The 24,735-nt window shown below is 39.9% G+C and overlaps 1 protein-coding gene across 21 annotated transcripts in view; it reads left to right on the top strand.

The window, feature by feature from the left end:
* The window catches only part of PDLIM5 (PDZ and LIM domain 5), a 153,195-nt gene that overhangs the window by 106,859 nt on the left and 21,601 nt on the right, over positions 1 to 24,735 (top strand). For 19 of the 21 annotated variants that reach the window (XM_074589536.1, XM_074589527.1, XM_074589529.1 and 16 more), the window contains 8 exons: positions 488 to 517; positions 2,124 to 2,258; positions 3,034 to 3,150; positions 6,917 to 7,111; positions 7,840 to 7,926; positions 8,705 to 8,860; positions 9,683 to 9,814; positions 18,852 to 19,036. In XM_074589536.1, coding sequence (XP_074445637.1) covers positions 488 to 517; positions 2,124 to 2,258; positions 3,034 to 3,150; positions 6,917 to 7,111; positions 7,840 to 7,926; positions 8,705 to 8,860; positions 9,683 to 9,814; positions 18,852 to 19,036 — 1,037 coding nt within the window. The remainder of the gene's footprint in view (positions 1 to 487; positions 518 to 2,123; positions 2,259 to 3,033; positions 3,151 to 6,916; positions 7,112 to 7,839; positions 7,927 to 8,704; positions 8,861 to 9,682; positions 9,815 to 18,851; positions 19,037 to 24,735) is intronic. The other 2 variants (XM_074589546.1, XM_074589545.1) reach the window with 1 other exon arrangement.

Raw genomic sequence — 24,735 nt, 5'->3', positions numbered from 1 at the left:
CAATCATGTTAAAAATGGGGTATGTGGTTGTGCTGTCAAAATTGACAGGAGATTTACAGAAATCAATAAAATGATCTGACCCTTTGTGGGGCTACAGGAGTAAGAACTGTGCTAAATAAAACTTGCTCTCGGCTTTTGCAACGCTTTATTGAATCAGAGAAGTTTCAAACCTTCAAAGGTGAATTGTGAAGCACATATAAAAGCCCAGTCTTTTATAATTGCTTAATGAGAACCATTGCAATTGACTCATAGTTTGTGCAGCTGACCTACATGCTTTTCTGATGGAATTGGTCCTTTGAACAGATCAATATCCACTGAAAAAAGCTGCTGCAGGCTTGGGGGGGTTGGGTTCTTTTATTGCCCAACTTGAAAAATTGAAAGGAGTAGAGACCTTTGGAAGCATTTTAAGCTTGTGTTTCCTTTTCAGATGGTTTATACTGCTATACAGTACAGCAGTAGCTTACGGTATTTGTCATTTTGTCTTTAGGAAAAGCCAAACAGAAAATGGAGACTTCAGGTAATAGCCAAGTTATCTAACACTAACAATCACCGATGTGGATGCCTCACAATGCACAGCATAAAGTACAGTTAGATTTGCACTGGTAATGATGGACAAAAGGCAAATCACATCTTACACACCTTGTGGGTTAACTCCTTAGGGACAATAGGAGAAAATATTCACTTTAATAATTTCACTAAAGACTGTTTTTAAGAGAAGTGCCAATCAGTTTGATCCCCCTGCCATCGCATAACTGGGTAGTGAGTACTGTTACTAAACCCAAGTGTGTTGCTGAGTGCACATACACCACGATATAATAGTTCGATAGAATACTGCGTATTAAACTAGGAATGTGAAGTAGTGTATTAAAATTGTCTTGCTGGGTTTAAAGAATTTTTTATGAATGGAAGGGAAGACGGGAGTTTCAGAGGACATCCATGCAATGAAAACTGAAAGGTTATCACTTAGACTTTGTAAAGCTTTCTTAATAAGGGCAGAATGGCTTGACCTTCAAGTATTTTTATCTTATGGAGATGTCCCTAGGTAATGAGAATATTTTCACATTAGTATTTAACTTACCATTATGTTTATCTATCTTACTATCTCTTATGCCTTCGAAGGGTGAGTTGCTTTAGTGAGAAATGGAAGAAAAAGCCTCTCTAAATAATCCAAAGAATAGAAGCCTCTGTTTTGATGAAAATTAAACATAGATAGTCATAGAGTCTGTCTATTGAAGATATGAGAATGGTTTGAGAAAGGCTACAAAAATTATTAGTTTCCTATAAACTCATAGTAACAAATCAGTAGTTCCAAAAATGTTTTATGAGCGTGTGAAATGAATTTCATTTACTGCTTTAAAGATGTCATCTCTTTGCCCAATATCCCTATTGCACAATACTTATTGACGTTAAATTTTGGACTTTGTTACTATTTCCAAAACAATGGATTGCTTTTCCGTTTGCATGTGGATAACATGCCCTAGCTCATGTCCGATTCCCAGCATACGTCTGATCTTTGATAAAATATTCTGAGTGTCTTTTTTTATATAAATGAATAAGCTTGCATTTACGAGATCACTGAGAAAGATGAATGTGGCAAACAAAATGAAATAGAAATTTCTCTTCCATCGGTAATCTACAGATAAATATTCCAATATAATAATATTCAACTTTTCAGACAGACATTGTCCAAGACAAATGCCCTGTGGATTTTTTATTATTGCTTACCCCTAAACTGTAACCCACTAGGGGTTTATGTGTGGATAAAATAGATTTTTCTTTTCAGCTGCTTAAACCAGTTACTGAAAGCTTACATAGGCAAAGTCTAGCCTTTATGTTAAGTTTATTTATGTGTTTTAGTAACTGATTATTTCTAATTCTGCAGCACCCTATTTCCAAGTATGTTTTAGATGTTCACTTCTAACCATCTTCTTTTGAGCAAACAGGTACAGATGTGGTTTCGGCCTTAAACTGTAGAGTCAGTTCATTGTCCTGAGTGAAGATGTGTCTGGGGTTTTTTCCAATAGCCACTGGAAAATATTTGCCCCACTCTTGGTCAGTCCTGAAACAGCCTGTCATAAATCATATATTTATTTTCCCCACCCATGTCATAAATATCTCTAAAGCATACCTGCAGATCTACCCAATGGAGCAGGAGCCCAGGATAGCTGTGTTAATCTGAATAAAAACTCCATAGCTGCCCAGACTTTGGAGATGCCACCTGTACCAGAACTTCCATCTACACCTTTACCACCTATGAGGTCTGCTCCCTGGTCATTCCTAAGTCTGTTGAATAATTTTCAGCACTTAAGGCTCCCTACTTTATTAATATATTTAATTCTGCATGCTAATATTTATATATATTTATATAATTTTATATATATATATATATATGCCTACCCCTATGGCTAATTTAGTCTGCTCAAAACTTGTGGTTGTGATTGCTGTCTGCCTCATAGTTTACTTTTATTTTTGTGTATTACAGTGAGATGCCTGGTGGGTACTTTTCTTCAAGTAGAGGGCTTTAAGACAATGTTTTCCAGATTATTTTTTTTCCCTATCATAACAAAAAAAAAGAAAAAATATTGAGAAACACATAGTCTAACCTTCACAACGCTAACACCCTAAAAAAGTTGCAGCAAAAAGTGCATAAAATTTTGGAACTTTGGGAGTGAATCCCACTAGCACTTGTGTCGGTTTCTTTTCCAGTATTTTCTAAAAGTTTTCCATCACACAGTGTAATACTAAATATTTGTGTTCCATCTTTGTAAATATAAAATACTGCTTTGCTTTCTGAGTTTATAAGCAGCAGGACACTTCTCAACCTTTGCTAAAAGCTTCCTAGGTGCCTCATTTTACCTCTGTCTGTATTTTGCCATAAACTCCATGTTTGGGTTTTTGTGTTTTGTGGGTTTTTTTTTTTCAATGTATTAACATTTCACTCACAGCACCTCCTGTTCAGCATACTGTTTTTAATGTGGATTAAAAATCTTTTTCTCTGTGTGTCTCCATTTGGTTTTATTACTGTGAATGCAGTGAAAATGGTGCTAGACCAGAATCTGTAGCCGCTCTTTTGCCGATAGCAGAGACCTCCCCTGGCAGTGTCCCCTCTCCCAGCCTTTCTGAACACATTGTCGCAGCAACTCCTGGGAGGTAAACCATTCAGAGGGGGTTTCAATTCAGTTAATGGTTTATCTATGTGTTGTTCTAGCCTAGATTTGTCTGTCTTGGGGGAGAGAGGGTTGTCTGTCTTTCACTTAAAGTAAACGTATTAATCTGCCGTGACTAGGTTTTTTCCTGGAAACAGTAGGAGTGGGAAGGAGAAGAGAAATAAAATAAAGCTGAGCAGGTTCATAAACAGTCTCGTGGATACCAGTTAAAATAAGACACGATATTTAGTGCGTGTTGGTACGTTGTCAGTGGGTGTCCACCCTGTCACTTGGGTGTAGTAAGTTTTCAGTAGAGTAACTTTTAAAAAAGTGGATTATTTCATTCATAACACTGTGCTGTGATGCAATCAAAGAAAACTAGATGATTTTCTGGCAAATTTTCTGCCATTGGCCTTGGATAGCTTTGCCGGCACTTATCTTGTCAGGCTGGTGATGTTTTGGAGGTCTTCTATGGGTACTAGGCAGCGACAGTAATTTTGATTATAAGATAGTGACAGTAATTTAGAGGGTTATGATGCTATTATTGAAGGTCAATAACATTTTCTGATAGCTCGTGTTTCATAGTGCAGGAGTGTTTTTTTAAATTCCAGGTAGCTAGTGTTCGTTGTACATGCACAAGCACAAACGAAGTTGCTCCTTTAAAAATGAGGGTCCTGCCAGGCCCCTAGACAGAGACCCATCCTTGTGAAAAACATACAGGAATATGCTATTGTCCATATTTGTGTGGGCTTTCTGCAACTTGAAATCTAATACTAAGGTTTGGGATTGACAGTTTCCCCTTTAAAGCAGTAGTCTCAACCAGCTGAGAGAGATGAGGCGAAACCTCACAACAGAATACTTGAGTCTGTTTTGTTGCAGTGTCCTTTGAAGGCTTTTTTGATGTGTAGAAGAAGAGGGTACCTTCGTGAGCTAACATGAGATTAGTCAGGAAGGGATGGTGGGTGGTGACAGAGGTTTGCTTGGACAGCAGGCCAGTACCTTCATGGTAACCTTTGGTTTGAGTGAACACAGGAAAGAACATTTGGTTGTGATGGTTTCAGTAGTATGTTCTCTTAAATCCCAGGGAGCAGATGGAGTGAGTAGTTATGAGTCACCAAAAATGAAAAATACACACAAAAGGTGTATGACAATATTCATGGTATTGTTGGGGTTTCGTTTTTTTGTTTTTTGTTTTTGTTTTTTTTTTTTTGGTTTGGTTTTTTTAAGCAGAATGAAAAAGGGTGAAAGAATCTTAGGATGCCTAGGATGAAAAAGGCAGGGGGAAAAGTACTCCTTCAATAATTGATTTTCATTTCTACCAATGAAACTCTAGTATGATTACGCCTACTGAGCTGCAGATGCCTTGCAGATACTGCTATGACTACTGTCTTCAGAGTACCCAGGAGTTCTTTCTAAATCCTAGCTCTGGGTCTGTGTCCAGGGAAACAAAATTTAACCATGCTCTCACTCAAGACCCATGGCTCTAAGTTTATTATTTGACAAAATTGACGTAGCAAGAGAGCAGCTTTAAAATGAGCCACAGGAAATCGGAAAGGACAGCTATGTTCATGGTGGTTCAGGATGAGAGACAAAGTATAGTATTTATACAAATAGTCGTGAAAGTAGACAGTGAGTATTTTCCACTCAAGAAGGGCAGAAATCTGAGCAGCTTCTGTAGAGCTGAAGAAGGAAGGATTAGCATTGAGTGTGGGAAGGAGAACATAAATTATTTGACAAACCCATGTAGTCTTATTTATCTCCTGAAATGAGAGGTCATCATTGCAACAACTATATTTGGATTTTATGTTTTCTTACTAAGCCGATATTGCTGCTTTTATAACACTCTTTGGGGTGGGGAATACACCCAAAGCTAATCTCCAAAACTCCCTTTTTATGAAATAGCAGCTGTCAGAAATCCATATGGAGCAATTGGTGCATGCCATATCAGACTTTTAGTAAAGCAGCATTGGGCCATCCAAAGGTCAGTAGACTTGCTTTTGCCACTAAAGCCCCGCATTTGTTGTCGATGACTGGCACAGGTCTTTATTTTCCTAATGGGCTCCATCTTTTCTTGGCTGGAGCTCTGTGATTTGTACCACCCACTACTGAACCACCAAGAAGGAAAAAGAACTTGCTGTGAAATGTATGAAGGATCTGGATTTGATCACTGGATTAAAGTTAGGTTCGCTGCTTATAAGGCAGACTTCATAATATAAACCATAATGCTTTTTTATTGTAGTTTTAGTTCTTTATTGAAAGCCTACACTAGTCATATGGCAATATAGCCAACTACTGTAATTTATGGTGTATTATTACTCAATTTCATAGGCGCAATGTCCTCCTGTAAGTTTAACAGTAAAATATTTAAAAGCAATTACAGCCTTTCCAGAAAGTTGCAAAAAGTCATCTTAAAAAGTCATCCTGGCAACTTTAAACCACGTAAACCACAGAATCTGGCGCTTCCTGAGAGATATATAACTAATATAAAGCAGAGCCAGTGCCAGCAAATCTTTAGATTGCTCTTCTATATACATACTTTTTACAGTCGTACAGACCTACTTTTATCATTTCTTTTAATGGAATTATTGCTGATAGACATAAATACAAAGACTTAGTATTAAATAGCAGGTATTAATCCTGACTTTTTTTTGAGTACTTTCTGATTACTGGACAGCCAAGAATATTCTCTGCAGAAATTGTAATCTCTGAGAGTAATTTCTTACTCCTTTTCTAGCTACTGCCAAAGCAAGTGAAAAATGGAAATACAATGAGCGCGTATGTATGAATAAGATTTGGAGTCAGCTTGCTCTCCCTTTGGAGCATATACCCACTGTGATTTATTCCCCTTTTCAAGGCCCTTTTTGTGACTTTATAAACCATCTTCACAAGGATGCTGTATGGAGTTTTGGAGAACTTGAGGGCAGCTCCAGGAAAGGGTATAATCTGTGCATACCCCTGTTTTGTCGTGAAATTTTACAACTGCTGCTATACCCTCCTCAGCTCGGCCAGATCTCCATTTTGGCAGGTTTGACGTTTCTGCGCCAGTTTTCCTAAACAACTTCCCTTGGTTGTAGTCATCATGCAAAAGGGAATTTGAAAAGACAGGAGTTGCTCATTTAATTGGCAAATGAGCATCAGGTTGGGGAGGAGACCTCAGACCAACTGAACTAAAACTGTCAGATCTTTTATGGTTGGCTTGGTTTGGTGACAATCAAGAGGAAGTAAGATATGGGGGAATAATATTGCTTTCCTGTGGTGAATGTTACTTGCCCTTCTGCTTTCTTCTACTTCAGAGAACTTTTGTTTGAGAACCCTTTGGAAGCCTTACCCAAGTGCCACCTTGTTCCCCTGCAATTGTTCAGGTTTTAAATAGTGGCAGTCGAGTAGCCACAGTGTCTAAAGTGGCATCTACTCACATTAGGTAGAGTTTCTAATGTACTGGTTGTGCTGTCATTGAGTAACCACTTTAAACCACCCAAATAGTTTGGGTTTGTGGTTAAACAAGCCTGATTCTAAGCTCTCAAGCTTCAGCTGTAAAAATGCCCCAAAGAACCAGTTTCAGCATGGTCTGATTCTTAGGGGATGAGGTTTTGGTTCCTAGGGAAATAAAAAAAGCCGTCACGTGCTACTCACTTGTCCTTCTTAGGAAAGATGAAAGAACACCAGCTAGAAAGAGTTGTCCATTACTGTCTGGTATTTTTAATCAAATGAGAAATTTCTTCTGTGTACGTTGTCTCATTATAATTACTTGTGAAATTAACATCAACTAGGAAAATAACTGCGGAATTGCCTGCTCCAGAGGCAGCAAGCTTATTGACAGCTGATAAATCGCCTCCTCTCCCTGCGACGTGTGCTGTGGCCACGCAGACCCCTGAGCCTCTCCTGCCCACTGCCACGGCTGGGTGGCCACCTTGTGCAGCCCCACCGGTGGAAACAGCCCTTGGGCTGCCTCCCACTCCTGCCAGGTACACTTGAGCCAGCTGCCTTAAAAAGGCATGATGGGAAACTAGAATTTTACATATGATTTCACCTGATATTTTTTTTTTTTTTTTAATGATGATGCTATCAAGATGGAGCTGCTCACAGATGTCTCCTGACCCTCACGTTGCTCTGGAAATTTGCATAGCAATTAGAAATTCTAGTAGCTTTTAGGCAAAAGTTAGAAAAATAATTCAAAAATTGAAGTGATCCTTAAATGGAGGTGGAGAAACCAGTTATGGGTAGGAGATTCAGTTGGAAGGTGACTTTGTTGTGAAAAGCTGGTGACGTGGGGTGAATCTATAGTGTCAAAATGTGGAAGAAGGGTTTTAGGGGAAGGCATAGCAGAGTGTGTGTATGGTCAAAGAATCATACAGCTAATGTACGATTCTTTGATAATACACATTTTATTCACCTGGCTTTCAAAGATTAGTCGCCCTTGCTATAAAATGTGTATTTTTGAATTGTCCAGAAACCTGAAGTTTTTGGAGGAGAATACAAGCATTAACTTTTGCAGTGGCAGGACGTCCAGAGTATAGTGTTTACCAATAGGGAAAGAAGGTGCTTCCCTCGGTAATTAACAATCAGGGATATTAAACCATACCTGTTGGGGTTTTTTTATGGGTAACGAGGGCTTTTAAAAATACTTAAATGAACTCCTCCTAAGCTTTAGTTAAGTGTCATTGACTTTTCTTTTCTTGCTGCTTTTGGGCAGGCATGATGCATCTCTGCCTACTTATGGAACACAGTCTTTCAGTAAAATCTCAAGCTGTCAGACTAAATCATCCGTAAGTCATACAAGGTAAATCTTTTAAGGTATATCTACAACAGACTGCTAGGTGCAAGCAAGGTTTTCAGGCAGCATTTTTGCATTTAAATCCGAGAAGTGGTGCAAAGTATAGTTGCGTGTTTGGAGTGTTTTGTTCACTTCTGAAATTATTTAAAAAAATTATGCACAGCAACGCTGAGGATAGTATTGAAATTTTAAAATAGAGCCTGGGTTATGGATTCACCACTATAGAAAAAATTTTGGAGCCAGTATGTATCTTTCATTTTTTTCTTTTGACTGTTCGCATTCCTCCCAACCTGGTTAATAACTAGGGAAAATGAAAAGGGGGTGAGCAGCACACCAAATGGTGGCTAAAAATAGACCTACTGAAGTTATATCACCAACTATTCCAAAGCTTTCCATCTTTATTGTTTATTATGAAAAAGCAGAGAAGCTAAATGATCTTCAGGGCTCTCTCTGCCAGCACCATGGGTACTTAGGTGGATCCACATGGAGCGTCCTGGAGTTCAGTGGGAATGACCTGGAGGTGCGAGGCAGAATCTGGGATGGGAAATTTGAAGGCTGATAGATGCTGAATCCTGTGTTGATGAGAGGAAGGTTTTACTTGTGGGTGAAATCACAACTGCCATTTTCTACATTAGTATTCAAGTGGTTAATACATTGCCTGACATCTTTGTGAACTGGGAACCTATAATCACATAACTTTCCAGTGGTTAATGTACCTCAGTATTGTACTGTGTCTCTGTCAATCTTTCCTGCTTTCTCTGTTTTCTCCTCTGTTGCCTCAAAGCTTCTTTGCTAGAAAAGTACTGCTGGAAAGTCCTTTGGGAAGTCTGACGAAGTTAGGACGTGCTCCTGTTCCCGTTCTTTCTCCTTTCAAGCAGAGATCAAAAATTAAGAGCATGGCTGCTGCTGCCGTGTCTGCTGCCATTGCTGTCCGGGCCAGGTAGACATCAGATTTAAATGGAACATTTTATGGCTTGGTTTAAGAAAGTTCAAGCTCACACAAGAATTATCGGTTCCTGTCAGTGTTGCAAAATCAGTTCTTTCACAATAGCGTGGTAGGCAAGTCATTAGAATATGTCCAAGGCTCCCATGCCCTATTTTAAACTAAGCTCCAGATTGCTACTCTCTACTTAAGTGAGTTATTCTACCTTTCTGATCCTCATGATAACCATTTCATGGTTTGGTCAGTAAAGTAACTGTAAAAAAAATAATTATGCTACATGGGTGACAAAGAGTAATCTGCGTCTTTGAGTAACTTCTGGATGCTTGAAAACAGTAATTCTCTGAGTTGCATCTAAGTCTGTTGAATTGCAATTCGTGTACCCATATCAGTAAAAATATTTTGAGCACGCCATCTCCAATATATTTATGTATTTCTAAATTATATAAAAATCCTAATGTACTAATATATTATGTACATTATAAAACACACAAAAACAGAAATTAAAAAAGGATGAGAAAAAGATGAAATAAAAGCTAGTTTCAAAATATTTTGTGTTACTTTAGTAATGGTAAAAATAAAAATAATAATGGTAATTTTAAAAAGTTTCTTCTCACACCCCCTGCAGTGAGTGACCTCCACTTTGGGGACTGGTTATTTAGACATAATTTCTACATCAGTTATCCTAGGTTCAGTTTCTCTGTACTGCTACAGAACTTACAGGCTTTTCATAAGGAATTTGGGGTTTATAGTGGTCCCAGCCAATTTGAACTTTGTTTGGTCACCTAGTTTGTTTACATCGTCTTTTTAAATGCTTGCTAGACTCTCCGACCCTAGTGTCTACCGCTCGCTCTTGGATGCCCTGCTCATCACGCCTGTCACTAAGCCTCCTCTGGAGGCCATCGGGCCCTCCAGGAAGTCCACAAGTGCTCTGGAGTTGCAGAGGAGCAAGAGGTATCGTCTGAGTGTGGCACATGGTTGGCACTGAGGACTCGCAAGAAACTGGCTTCTCCTTCAAAGCCTGTTTCTGTTGTCTTGCATGCTTGAAGTAGCCTGCCTGTTGTGGTCTTTGGCACGCAATCACCAACCCCAAATCCTACTGGTTTTCACCTCTTTGCAGAGTTAATCTTCACCCTGGCCCTGCTGATGGCTGAGGTTTCCTCACGGGCATCAGGTGCCCCTCTGAGACGCACTGTGCTGTTCATCTTGCATCGTGAGCCTCTGAGGGAGGCACCGTCACTCTAAATGCCCAGCTGGAGGATAAACAAGATATTCTGGCTTGAAACCTCTATCCAAGTGAATGATTTGCAACAGTTCCTTGAGCAAGTAAGCAGCGTGTTAGGCTGCAAGGCTGCTCCGGGAACAAAGACCTGCTATTTTTCAAAGCTCACTTTTAATGTATAAAATCAAATAATTGGCATGTGGTGTGGCAAATAACTATTTTAAAACTTATTTGCTGTCTAGGCCCTTTGTTCCAGCGCTGATTCTGTTCAGTGCACAGGACTTTTTGTTCTCCTTTCCTGACCACAGCTATGTTAACACTATGGAAAGCTGCTTTTATGTAATGGACTTCAGCCTCAAAGGCAGAAACCTATTTGATTATTTTACAGGATAGTATGTATTAAGCTGTGCTAAGGAAGAAGTAATTTGTGGGGTTTTGTGTACTTACTTGCATTTTCACAAAAGTAAAACCCTTCTAGAGATAAGACCCAATTATAAGTAGAGCTGAGATCCACTTGATGTAAGAAGTAAGACTTTTGAGTAAGAAGTATTAGATCTTTCCCTCCTGTTTCATGGCTTCTAAGGTGACCTCAGTCACTATAAAAGGCTAAAGTAGCCCTAACTTTGGGGAGGGGAAATGGTAGTTATTAGACACCAACAGACAATCTTAAGTTGTATCAAATTTTTCAACATTGTGGCATATGTGCTTTAAAATGAAAAAAATAATATTAACAGAACTATAGTGATATAACGCAACCTTAAATACTAATTTTCTTTTTGACACTGAGTGATACTTATGAGGAAATATTTTTATGTGCTCATCCAAAAGGAAAACCTCTCCAGGAGCTCTGATACCTGGGCACCAATGGGTGAAAGCCGCAATATCCTGCCAGTAAGACTATTCTTCAGCTGTGGTGTTTGTTTGTTTGTTGATACTTTAGTAGAGCCAATAATGGTGGTGAAAATTAATTCCCTGACTTCCTTTTTCTTCTTTTTTTTTTCCTCCACTCACTACCGTGCATTGTTTATGGCATAAGCTGCAACTGAAGGTAGATTGTTACAAGAATGGAACTGGCTCTGTGTTTACCCATCGTTTGCTCACCATACTGGGAGAAACTCTCCTCATTTTGAAGGTTTATTTTTGGAAATGCAAACACTTAGTTCTGTTAGAAAGTTGAGGTTCACAAACTCTTGCTGTCCAGTTGCTGTCCCTTGTGGGTACGTGGGACTGCCCATCGGGAAAGAGAGCAAGCAATGGAGAACTTCTTTCATCCTGGAGAGAGGTGTGCCGAGGAGCCAGGAGGTATACAGGGAATACAGAGAGCATATAAGCCTACCTCAAAGACCTTATCGGTATTTGATGTATCAAGATCCAGGTTGAACATCTTGAAATAAACATCCACAGATTGTCAGGGTGTTTAAAATGTTATTTCTAAAATTGTGAAAGATGAATTTTCTCTTAAACCTTTGCAATAGCCAGGTTATCCTGGTTCAGGTTGCTGCATACAGGTGGTAGCATAAGGCCATACAGGAAACATGTGATTTTCAGGCTGTTAGGCACACCCCAAATAGTGCATGACCTAAAATTTGGGAACAGTGATGTATCACGTTAGTCTAAGAATGTTATGCATAAATTGCTTTTTTGAAGGATTTTTCCCAAAATAACTGGTGTTGATCTGAACCTAGGCGATTCTATGATTCTATAACATACCAGGGCAATGATTTCTGTTTTCCTTACTGTCATCCTGAGCTGCCAGCCACGGTAAGGAGGAAGGGGTTGCCAGTAGATGGAGCCGTAAAAAGGAAGCTTTGTGCTGCCTCATCCTAGTGAAAAAAGGAGCACAAGCCCCATTGTATGGATTGAGAAACCTAGGAAAAAGAGATAGGAGATGACAAATTGTGCTTACAATCTACTAAGTACATATTCTTATCTAAGTTCAACAAAGATCAACCAAAACCAATCAACTATGTCAGAAAAAAGGAAAAATATAGTAGATTTGAGAGAGATGTATCCAATGAGTGTAAGAAACTAGGTATTAAAATGTCTTTGCATTACTGACCATCTAATGACATAATGTAATATGTGCACAAATGTAATGCTGAAAAATTATTTTAAGTGGCAGCTCATTTCATCCCACAACACAATAGCTGATTAGGAAGGACAGCTGAAATCTTATGTCCCATAACTAGAGAGATGAGTATACAACATTGTATAGTAGAAAAACTTGTTCAAAAAACCAACTAGTTCAACCAAGAAAGCTGAGTAAATAAGTTTAAACAACTTCGGGGTTTTTGTTTTCTGCCTCTACCTTGTATAACTTTCATGAAAAGATAATGAATCTATTTTACTGAGGTAGCTTAAGCTTGTTTCTGTTATCTGTGGGGAAGAACCTCAAGAAGGTTGTAGCTGTAAGAAAAGCAGGTTTCAATTTTGTTGTGCAGTAGGGTTGCTCCAGCAATATTTCCCTTTTATCCCTCTCACTTCACTGTCTCTGTTGCAAAAAGCTGGCTGTCTTAAACTGCTCTGTACTGGGTAGCTGCCAGAGAAGTTGACCTTTTTCTGACTTAGTATCTGTTATTAACTGGCTTGAAGTGGTGCTGCACATCCACATATTTTCTACCAGACTCCTCAGAAATTGACTTTTTTTTGGTAAAACTGCCATGCAATCTTTCACTAAGCTAAGTGTTCATCCTGATGGCAATGGAGATAACCTTAAGTTTATGGGGGTTTGTGTTTTTTAACACAAAGGAGCAAAGGAAATTTTGTATTTAATATCTTGCATTTCCAAGAATTGGAAGCTCTTGAATAGGAGCTCTGCCCTAAAATTAAATTGCATGGCAAAAACACTGTGAAATTTTGCAACACGCTAGGAAGAATGGGCGTTGACATGGCTTTTGCATTCTCTACCTGTTACTCTGCCACATACAATTACTTGAAAAGAGGATAGTCTGACCTTGTGAGATAAACAGTGGTCTTGACTCTGAGAGAATACTTATTCTGAAAGATGCTTTGAATTGTTTCTGTGTAGAGCAGTGCTTACAGAAGGATTACATACGCCCTCACTGTAACTTGATATGGAACTACCTCCACCCACACAACTTTCTCTGCTCTTTCTTTTTATTCTTTTATTTTACATTTTCTTCTTTCTTGCAAGTTATTGGAACACTGCTATGTTAACACAAAGTGTAAACACGGTTTTAAAAAGCTGACTGAGACCATGGGTTTGCAGTAGGGGTGGATACAAGGTCAGCAGTTGGTATTTCTTGTCTTCTGTTTCTCTATTGTTACAACAGAAAGCCCTTGCAAAAAAGGCTTCTATGTATGTCTTCAGCTAATGCTTATTTTGGTACTGGACAAAATACATCATGTGATGTGTACGACTTAACATAGCTTAAAATAAGAAATTGAGATCTGAGATTGAAGTTTTATATTGCTGTAAAGCTTCAGAGAAGCATCTATGTTACAGTTTACTTGGTCTTAGGGCAGACAAACTGTTCATTCCTTACTTTGAAGTTGCAAAGTTTCTTTAATATAGATGTTTCAAAAAGTTTGTATTTTTCCCTCTTTTAGTGCTATATCAGGCACTGTGGGTATATTTTAGAAGCCATTTATTCAGGTTTCTGCAGCGTGCTCGATGCCTTCTTGGGGTTAACAGGCAACCAACAGGCAGCAATGTGTAATGCAAGGGAAGTCTTACTTTTTTGTTAATCTCTTCTGGTTTTAGAAGCCATAAAGCAGAATCAAAGCTATCATATTCCACTTGGTTGTGCCAGAAACCAAGAGGATTGATTTGCTCACATCTTTTCTTCTCTTTTGTCTTGTTTTTGTCTTTAAAGATTTAGTGTTCTTAAGGGAAAATAACCTCACAGAATTCCTGGCCATCTGAAGAAAGCATTTGCAGACTGTCTCTTAGATACTACATGACCTCTCCTGTCAGCAAGCTTCCTCAGATCACAGGGGACTTGTTTCTGACTCACGCAGTCATTCTGGACAACAAGTGGGAGTTAAAATATCATTTATAATCCAGAAAATCATTAGGAAAATACTGATGTACCAGACTGAGCTGGGGCTCAAGTGATGATGTTTATAGATGGATAGTCTGGTATCTTGGGCTTGCGTGAGGAAAAAGTCCACCCAGACCTCTTGAACCTGCTTGGGAAAGTTTGAGAGGCTTGGCCCTTGTTACTATTTTCGTGGTGTTAGAAGTTACATGACAACAAGCTGTATTTGATTTTCAGTTAGGATCATGGCTTCTCCTTTGGCTAATAACAGCATGACACATAGTTATCTTCTCTAAAATGTGTGCGAAGAAACTCTAGGCAGCATTATTTAGGTATTTCCTTGGAAGGATGGAGTGAGGTTTAGGCGTCTGTAGCCCAGACTCTGTGTTTTTCTTCTCTTGTTTTTTGGGGCGAGAGGGAGGGGCCCCAAACCTTTGAAAACCTTTTGCAGTGCAAATTTCTTAAAATGCCTTTTAAATGTGTTCAGCCTTATCTTGATGCACCTGATTTTGGGAAGGAAGGGGGTTTGGTATGGATGTAAATATCCCAGAGTGGTCTCTGAAAAAACTGGTGCTCATTTCACGTGTGACCTGGACATGCTTTGTCCTCACAGGTTCCTTGCCCATCGCCCCTCTGTAGCATCCAAGCAGCTCCCAGCGATGGGACAGTCATCTGGCAAATGAGTGTTTCTCCCTGTCCTCCCACCAAAAAGCAGGGTGTAATACAGTGTTTGGTATTTGGGGAGGAAAATGAGGAGGAATAGCAGAGGAATTATTACTTGCTTTTTAGTCTCTTTTGCCTCTTTCCGCAGGGCTTTTGTTGATCCAGAGGGGATAAATCTGCAGCTGTTGTAAGCTCTGGATAAAGTTTGCACTGGCACTGGAGCCCTGCGTGTGTCCCCAGGTCTCAGACTGTCCCCCCAGGTGGTTCTTTCTTTTCCATACATGCCCTTAGGCATAGGGCTGCACTGCGCAGTAGGAGTTTTCTCTGTAAAAATTCAGGAGAGCGTGTCATGTATGCGCTAACATATGTCAAAGATAGAGAGGTGTCTTCAGCTTGCTTCTTTGCTGGACTTTTTTCTTTGTCTGTTTTTGCAATCTGTTTCCTTTGCAACTGACTTTCAGGGTTATTTTGATTAATCTTCTCATAACTTATTAATTAAACACACTGTGGATTTTCAGGACACAAGACTCTGAGTCAGTCAGGCTTGCGTTCCACAGTTCCTTTGTTCCTGCGGTGTTGAAACCCCTTGCCCAGAGCTTGACAGCAGAGCATTCACATCTCGCAAACAACATTGTCTTTCTTAAAATGGATGTGACTCTTGGTTGCGTTAGTTTTCATCATGGAAAACTTTAATTTTTGCTGTAAATATTCAACAGGTGGAGGAGGAATCATTTAAGAGATATGAAACAGAGTTTAAAGGTTAAAGGTAAAGTTAGAAGGTAGGCTTGTCATTAATAACAGTACAAGTGTTTTGACATCAAAATGTGCTTGACCTGAACCTGACCTGGGTGTCATCTGGGAAGTCTGAGAAAGCTACTCAGGCAGAACTTGGTAAATACGTGAGGTTTATCATTACTCCTTCAGTTTTCTAGTGACAACACTGAAAGCAGATGGGAGCTCTCTTCCATAACCTATTCATTTTCTTGAATTTCTGTATATATTTTTGTCTCTTCAAACCATATGTGTTCTAGGTAATGAATCTTAGGTCATCATTGTACAATATCCTAGTGAGTTACAAAATACTAGTAGGGCTAATTGTGGTTATTGTACAGCCACTTTGTAGAAGGTAAGCATGCTTCTGAAAAGATACATAGCTATATTTATGAAGATGGATAAAAATAATTGGAGTTTGGGTGTTTCTTGGTGTAGAAGAACATGAAATAAAAAGCTGAGGAATTAATTTTGAAGCATGAATTTGAAGAAGGTTAGCACTTAAAAGGTTGAACATCTCCAGCGTGCCGTACTGCTTTGAAAGAGAGACAAAGATGGATCTTTCTTTCCCTCTGGAGAACACTGCACATGCGCTCCCAGGCAACTGTGTGATTAGAAGCTGTAATTCAGGAAAACCGGTGCTTGCTCTTTTTCCTGCAGCCCACCATAGGTGGGCAATATAGCACTGGAGAGACTTGCCAAGCTGCAGTAGCAGCCTGCCTGTGAAATTGACTGTAGAGCCAGCTTGAGTTTATTCAACTCTTGCTTGAAAGAACCAGGCACGAATTACAAAGGGCATCCAAGACCTGTCAGAAGTTTTGCCCTGAGGCCAACATGATCCCCTCTGTCAGAGTGACTGCTTCAAGCTTTTCCTTGGGAAGCTTCTCTCTAGGATAGGCTTCCGGCACATAAACTGCCGAAGGCGGTCAAAAATCACAGGTAGCTTTATAGCTGGGTTTGTTATTAGTTTGGGGTCATTAGGATTCACCTTTCCAGTCCTTTCATTTTTTAAATGAAAGCCTAAATGTATCCAATAATCCGTTGCTTCAGGAACTAGCATGCCATGTCATGCACAAGCTTCAGCATTAAACCATGAGAACGACAATGGTGGAAGTACAAATTGGCATTACAACTAGCCTTGTGGCTAGTGTCAGTGTACTTCCTCGCTTATCCCTACTATAAGGCTGCAGTTTGCCAGCAGCACACCTCAGCTGTTTCTACATTTTGCTATCCTTCTTCTGCCTGAAGGATACCCTTTGGCTTGTCTTGCAGCTATTTGTGCTTGTTAAGTAGCCTCTTCTGCGTAAAGACAGCTGCTGGCTCAGCAGGATTTTCTTATTTATGACAGATGATTTATGATTTCTACGTTCTTGACAAAGGTAGTAAAGAGGTGCTAGACTTGAAAAGTGATTTGACAAGTGGTGATGAGTCTTTTGGATGGAGAAGGAGGAAACTTTCTTTTTTTTTTTAGGACCCAACAGTGTTTTGAGGAATTCTTAAAGTTGTAATGGGGCTCTGGCCTGGAGTGGATTTGAAGGGTTATGTGTCAAATGTACGCAATAGTGTAGGAGGAGATTTCTGTGACACAAGTTGCAGACACACTCTTTTTACATAGTGGAAGCCGGTCCTAAACTACCTTGTCTTCAACTGTTGAGCCTACTACTTAGTGTCAGAGGATGTCTTCCTATCCTTTTTTTTTTTTTTTTTTTCAGTCAGCAACAGTGCTTTTATGCCACATATCTCTGCTGCCTCAAAATCTGTTGTTAAAAAGGCTTTTGTATCCTAGCCCTTTAAGGAGTCTAGTGCACCTTAAATGCCTCCATTTGCACTATATAAATGCCTTTAAATGTCTATTAACATTTGAACGTAACAGAACGAAAGGTCTCACTTTGTGCTTCACTGGGCTTGTGCACACTGGGTATAGCAAATCCATCAGAGTGTCACTTCAGCACAGCTACCGCTGTTATCAAAAGCCTACAAATGCAATAGCTGTTACTCATTAAACTGAGCATTCAGATATATTCTCTAAACTGTGAATCTTTTTTTTTTTTTATGTCTTACCCAGAAAAAGATTCTAAATATGTCAATTATTAACCCTGTAAATCTAGAGGCAAAAAAATCAAGGTTATGAACTTGCGTTTTGGCCTAATGGTGTGTTCAAGTTCTTGCATGTGGTATGGGCAAGGCAATATTGTGTGTGTGCAATAATTGTAAAGTAAAAATAGCCCAAGGATTTTTACTTTATGAACTTGGCACAGTCTATAATTCTCTGAATGACCCTGGTGAAATACGCACGATGCACGTGTGCTGTAAATTTGTTTTTCTTCAGTAGAGGATAAAACACAAGAAGGCTTCTAATGTGTTAACTGTTAAGTTTCCAAATTGCACAAAATATATATTTGGAATCGTTTTTGGCTGTATTTCACAAAGCTGTTGAGTTTATTTCCTGTTTTTGTGATCCTCTTAGTTTGCAAATGACATTCATTAGCAATTACTCCTCTACTTTGAAGATTTTTAATGAAAATATTTGTTTTCAGCTTCCCAAAGGCAAATATCCATTATACAAATACTGTTACACTGCATAAAAAATTTGTTACAATAACTTTCTCGTCTTGAACAGTCTCTGGAAATGAGAACTGAAAAATTTTCTTGCTTGCAATGTAATTAGTGGCTACTTACATTCTATGTGAATTGTGATTAAGTGCGGTTTTCATCGTGCGTGTTTTTAAATAGCTAAAAGAGTTCTGCTAACTCTTAAAATATAAAATCAGCTGTAAACTGCTCTGAAGAGGCAATATAAAATATTGTGCATGTTGGTTAATGAATGAAGAAACTTACAGCTCTTAAAATGCTTAATGTTTTGGGGGAGCAGTGGCCCATAGAAGAAAATTGTGTATAATTAAGTCACTTTTAGATTGATGATTTTTATTAAGATCTACAATTATAATCTGACTGTATGAGTATTTGCCTACTCTCCAAAAGAAAAAAGGATTGAAAAAGTCTGGTAGTGTACCAAATTTACAGTAAGGGTTCTGTTTTAACCAGTATCATGCCAACACTTAATTATTTTTACATGGAAATTGTGAAGGGATTTAGTTGTCTATATTGACTTTCAGCAGAAATTACTCAAGCGTCCAGTTCTTAAAAAACAGCTTGAAAATATAAATCCACAACATTCTCCTGGGCTGATCACCCCGGCACTGGTGATGACAGAGTGGTGGATGCTGCCCTCCTGCACCAGGCTGCAGAGATGTGGCTCCACATCTCCCTTTCACAAATGCTCATGTTCTAGCAAGAAATGCATTTCATTTTTTCTTCCCTCATTTCTGAACAGTGATTCCCTGGAGGCTACCCAGCCTGCCGCTTTTACGGCCGCCGCAGCGAGGAGCATGCCCGCCCGCCAAGAAAACGCTGACGTGAGACCCGCTCCCACCACTGCCACATCTGCTGCAGCCCTCAAGCCGACGGGACCCCCGGGGGCTGCCAAGTACTCAGGCTGGCAGCCCGCAAACCAAGCAGGTAACTAGCAGTGAGGCTTTTCTTTTCTTGGTGGCTGAAAGACCTTTGGATAGCTCAGGGAAAATATACTTCACGGTGGGTGTTAGAACAGCAGCTTTCAAATGGCTATTTGTGTGGTTTGAGTACAGGCCAGTTTGTTTAGAAAAGAGAAGAAAAACAGATTGAGCAGTCCTAGTAAACCAGTAGCCCTTTGTAAGTAGCCTCATAGATGTAATGGTTTCACAAACAAGCAAAATCAGAGGCCTCTGACCTCTATTAAAAGCATAGATACCAATCATACCATTTGCTCCATGAACACTCCTATGTTATAACCATATGTGTATTAAGATGTGCAATATGTGTAACTGTGTACCTATATTTTTGTAATATTACATACTGTAATCTGGGGTAATCTGTTAATGCAATGTGTTTCTCAAAATGAATCAATCTTTAGGGCTGAACTAAACTTGAGTAGTAATTTCAAAGGATCTGAGAAATCTGTATTACTAATTAAGCTTTAGCTGCAGATTTTTCTTGTAAGAATGAAATGAATATTCTTGATTCACTTTCTTACAGAATCTGAGATACTAAATAGCATTTTTTTATTTTTTATTTTAGTTTTACTTTTAAGGGGTTTCCCCCCTTTAAAAGTATGTCCAATCCAGAAGAGGAACTGCCCTTATGCCCTGGCATAAAAATAAAGATAAACCACATAGTGCTAACGCTGTGTGGTTTATAATGGTTTTGGCACATCTGGCTAAATTACTGTTGTGCCTGGTAACAAATATATTTTGTTTTGGACATGCAGTTCTGCTAGCAAGCCTCAAGGTGGCAATACACTGTCATTTCTACATTTCCCTGCCAAATATAGAGTACATTCTTAAGGACAAGGTAAAGGCTTACTTAAATTTAGATCAGTTGAATTGTAGCATTGTGGGAGCTATCATTAGAGGAAAAGACACCCAACTCTTTTTTTTTTTTTTTAAAAATCTACATATTTGGTAGCATGTGTACTTAAGGCAAATGTTTGTGAGAATATGATAATCCTACATTTTGTAAGCAACCGATTGTGTTCCATCTTTGATGTAACTCTCTTTCTGTCTCACCAAGTGATAAGTTTGTTTCACTTGCAAAGAAACCACCTGTAAACTTGGGGTTTCGGTAGTACCACGCCCATTTTCCATATGTTGCTGGGTGTTTCCCTGCTAAATCCTACCAGCATGCTTTAGTGTTAATCCAAGTCTAATGTTTCAAATAGACTTTTTTTTTTTTAAAATTTTAATGACAGACACATGAAGGAGAAAGATTTAGAAGGATGAATTACGTTACACTTGATTCCATACTTCTCTGAAAATCAAGAGCACATTATGCTCTTGCATAATGTGAAAAATCTCTCTTTTCACATTAGAGGTACCAAGTTAGGTAGGTAAGAGGAAAGCCAGCCAGAGAATTTTTGGATGTTAAGTTCCAGCATACTTTACAAAAAGCTTATGAAATTCATACTGATAGAGAAGCTGGTGGAAGGCAATGGTCATGAGGATGTCAGCTCTGTGCTGCCTTGCTGTAGGGCCCTGAGATGTACTGCTAAACTTCCAAAGAAGCAGAGTCATTACCTCCTCCAAAAATATTGGGGGAGCCAGAAATAAAACTGTAGGAGAAAGAGACATTGAAAACCCAAAGTTTCCTAAAATGGGAACATGCAGGGAGGAAAAGGCAGCAGTGTGAATGGCAGCTGCCCTGGAATTAACAGGGGCAGGAGCAGGTACGATGTCGCAGCCACCAGAGGAGCTCCAGCTAGCGTTTGCATCTTGGGGAGACATGGAGTCACGCGCTGCCATGGGAAGCCAGTCTGTGCTTGTCCCCGGCTTGTAGAGCTGCTCACTGGAAGAGTGAGGAAAAATGAACCATTTGGAGATGTCAAAATGCTCTTGGATTTTGTTCATCTTCTAAATTACCTGACTTAATCAGTCTGAAGGCAACTTCATCTTACAGCAGTCTGCAAATGAGAGAAGTGACAGGCCTAGCACGCCTGCTAGCCCAATTTCTGAGTTGAAAGGAAGCGTTTCATGATTCGTTTGGAATTGCAACAGCTGCCAAGGTGCCAGAGGCTTGTCCAGAGGTTACCTGACAGGTTTCACTGCTGGTCTGCCCCTTAAACCTGCCCTAGGCTCACCTCTGGTTTTGTGTGCTATGCATTACCCAGGTCGTTCAAGAAGTCAGTAATGCAAAACTAGTAGATGGCAGAGACCTAAGCATGGTTACAGCAGAGATGGGATCACCAACTTTTTCTCAGGCCTATATTTTACCAAAAAAAAAAAAAAAATACACCCAAGGTCTTGCTCTACCTGAGCTTGCTCAATGAGGCTGAAACCAGCAGTCTGACAGGTAAAACTCAATAGCTGAGATAAAATCGATAAAACTTGATAAAATCAGTCAGATGTTGAAGAAAAAGAAAGACTATAACCATTTCAGGGCATGTCTGGACTTCAGTCATCAATCCTGCTGTTTGTTTGCAGTCTGTGAGCATAAAGTTTTCTTTAAAGTAAAATTGCCAGTGCTTCACAGGCCAAACAAAATTTGGCTTAGTAGGTCATAGGCCTGACAAAATTTTAAACAAACAAAAAAACCCTTCCCTTTCAGTTTGATTGATTTCATAGTTGAAGTCTGCCTTAGGAAATAATTAGAAGGAAGACATAATCTTATGTAAATGTGTATATCAGTATGCTGTTAGTAGCAGAAACTTAGTAACTTAATAGCTACCGTTTTGTAGCTCTAATAGCACTCACTCTTCTAATGAATATTGTATATAACACCAAGTTGTTTCCGTAGGAAAGCTGACATGTCACAGGATTGTGTTTGTGTCTGGGGAAGGTGTAATCTGCTGTTTGATGGTGTGGCATGAATATTACCAGTGATTTTATTTATTAAGATGTCTGGCTACACAGATGTCATTTGGTCAGACAGCGTCTTTTATTTTATTAGCTGGAATCTTCCTTTCTTGGATAGGCCACCAGAGAATACCCTTATATTTTTTTCTTAAAAGTAGCTTGGTTTCTTTTTTTGATTTCTGTTCAGTGGTTTGGGTTTTTTCGTTGGTGGTTTTGGTTTGGTTTTTGTTTTTTTTTTTTTTTCCTTTTGAGATTGTGCAGAGATGCCTAAAGGTGTCAGGATTGTTTTTTGTTAGAGCTGAGGTATGATCTCCTTTGATCTCCGTTTCATGACGTGGCAAGAAAAAGGTGTGGGGGAAAAAAACGGTCTAAAATGAATGGCTGAGATAGTGAACCTGGAGATGCTTCAGGCACTGGGTTTCTCTGTACAGAAGTCAATCACGATCCAAGTGATCTCTCAGTGATCGCACCCTTGGAACTGAACTATCCTTATCTGCTGTTGCGAGGGCACTCATGGGGTACCCACAAACACTACTTCGCTAGCTACCAACTGTGACGGTAACAGAGGTTTTATCCCTCTCTGGAATAAAATCCTGATATTACAGGATTCCTCCATGGTTCGGTAGAGGAAATGAGGAATAGCTGCCTCACACTTTCTTTTAAGGCATGCATAAGAAGCTGGATAAGCAGGATAATTGCCTGTCTTGTCAAACGAATGGAAAAAGTCTGATCTTTGGTGCATTGGGTGCACCCAATTGATGATGGGGGGAATTGATGACGGGGGGCAGGTAGGGCAACACACTGTGCAGTGGTGGCATCTGACTGGACAAAGGTTTCCAAATAATGCATTTGCTATCAGCCTCTCTTGTCTGCATTGTTTATTTTTTCAGATGTTGAAATAAGTCAAATTGTGGCTGCTAGTGTGTGTTAAGTGTGCAGGCTAGAATTTGTAATAATTCTCACTTCATTTTTGTTGAGCTATGATGTTCTATTCACCCACCAGAGGGCGAAACTTTTTACAAGATTATATTCAATTTAAAAAAATAATTGCCCATGACATCCCAGCTACATCACAGTGAGTTATTTGATAGCTCATTATCACCCTACGCTTCCGTAGCATTGCTCACCCCCAAGGAACCCCAAAGCATTTTCCAGTCTCTGTACCGTATGCAAGCACACGATGCACGCACAGGAATGGCTTTCACCCATCCATGCCATGCAGTCACTTTTTGGGTGAAACGTAACAGCTGCTTGTCAGCACACTGTAACAGTCCGTGGCATCTTGAACGGAAGTGAATAGCACCATGGCAAATTGAAACTGCTGGGACAATTTAAGAAAGTATAATTACCCAATAAATGCAGTTACACAAACTAGAGTTTGTCCAGAAGACGAACTGTTCTTGCAGAAAGCGCAGCAGGATCCGCGATGGTCAGAAGCGGTCAGGACTTCCAATGTTACGTTTCTCATGTGAATCTTCCCTGGCATCCTCAAAACACTGTTGCGGGAGGGGGAGCTGCTGGTGCAGGGGAGACCAGAGAGGCTGGGTGCCAGGCACAGCACTGCCAGCACCGTGTCCCGCTTTCCCTTGCGGGAGCTGGGCAAGCAGCATTCTGTCTCACTCACGGTGGTCCGGTGGGATCGTGGGGGTCCCGTGGTGAGCTGGTACAGCTGGTGGCCAGAAAAGCTGGTTTGCTGCTTGGAGAGGAGGGTGTTTCATTGCAATTAATGACCTTTGTTCCTCCTAGGCTTGGCAGCTGAGTTACAGGGATGGGATGGGGAGGGTTTGCGATAGAAGTGTCCAAAGCTTGCAGTTTTAAGTGACCCGTTACCCGCATGTGCCAATGTCCTTATTCCCAGGCTTTCTCTCAGCCTGATACCACTGGGATATATAATCCCTTTCCAGTAGAGCTCCTCGGGAATGTCAGCATATTCTGCAATACCCACAACTGTCAGTTGCCTAATCCCGAGCCAGCACATGTGTTAAGCACATGCTCCCTTCAGCAGAGGGAACACACTTGGAAGTTGACTGTAAGCATAGAAAAATTGCTCCCCAGGCAACTTTGTTTGAAAAATTCTGCTATTTCCTTGCAGTTGTTTTCATGTGTTTGGTAGACTTGCATTTACCATCTCAGGAGTTATCCTTAGCGTGCTGTCTTGCTGCATTTTTTTTTCTATTTCTCATTCCCTTGATAATATTGGAACTTTAAAAGCAGAAGAAAATACAAGCCTGCTCATAGGTGTGAGTTGACATCCTGTCCTGCATATACTTTGTCTCCTTCTTTGTGACTTATTCTGTAGAGGTTTACTAAGGAAAATGGGGTAAAAATGCAGACCATGTCAGACTGGGGAGTTTGGCCGTGAGGCCAAACTGTATAAAGCTGGAGAGAGGGAAGGAGGGAAGCACCAAGATCTATTGTGCTATCACAAATGCTTGTCCTGACAGTAAGGCCTTGCTTGAGATCCATAAAGGGATGGACTGTGACGCTTTCTATCCTTGTCACCTTTGATTTTCTGTGTTTCGTTTGCAATTAGCCCAGCCCCTATCTCAGTTCTTGTTGACCTTACAGGCCACACTTACTGGGCAAGTTAAGTTGATGGCCCATCGGCTTTAGGAATATTTTTGCATGGAAAAGGCAACTGAACTATTGTGTCAGTATCACCTTGTTCATAAACTTCTGCAATTTTGTTTTTAGGGCCCTCTCATCCCAATTTGTTTCCTTTGTAGAACAGGAAATTAAAGGAAGGGCTAATTATTGTAAGGGTTCAAGGAGCTACATGCCTATTGAGGACTATGGCCCAAACTTGGGGAAGAAACTGGAGTAACACTACAA

Source organism: Larus michahellis, chromosome 5 (genome assembly GCF_964199755.1).
Source record: "Larus michahellis chromosome 5, bLarMic1.1, whole genome shotgun sequence".
Taxonomy (NCBI): Eukaryota; Metazoa; Chordata; class Aves; order Charadriiformes; family Laridae; genus Larus; species Larus michahellis.
This window is presented reverse-complemented; position numbering and strand designations above follow the sequence as displayed.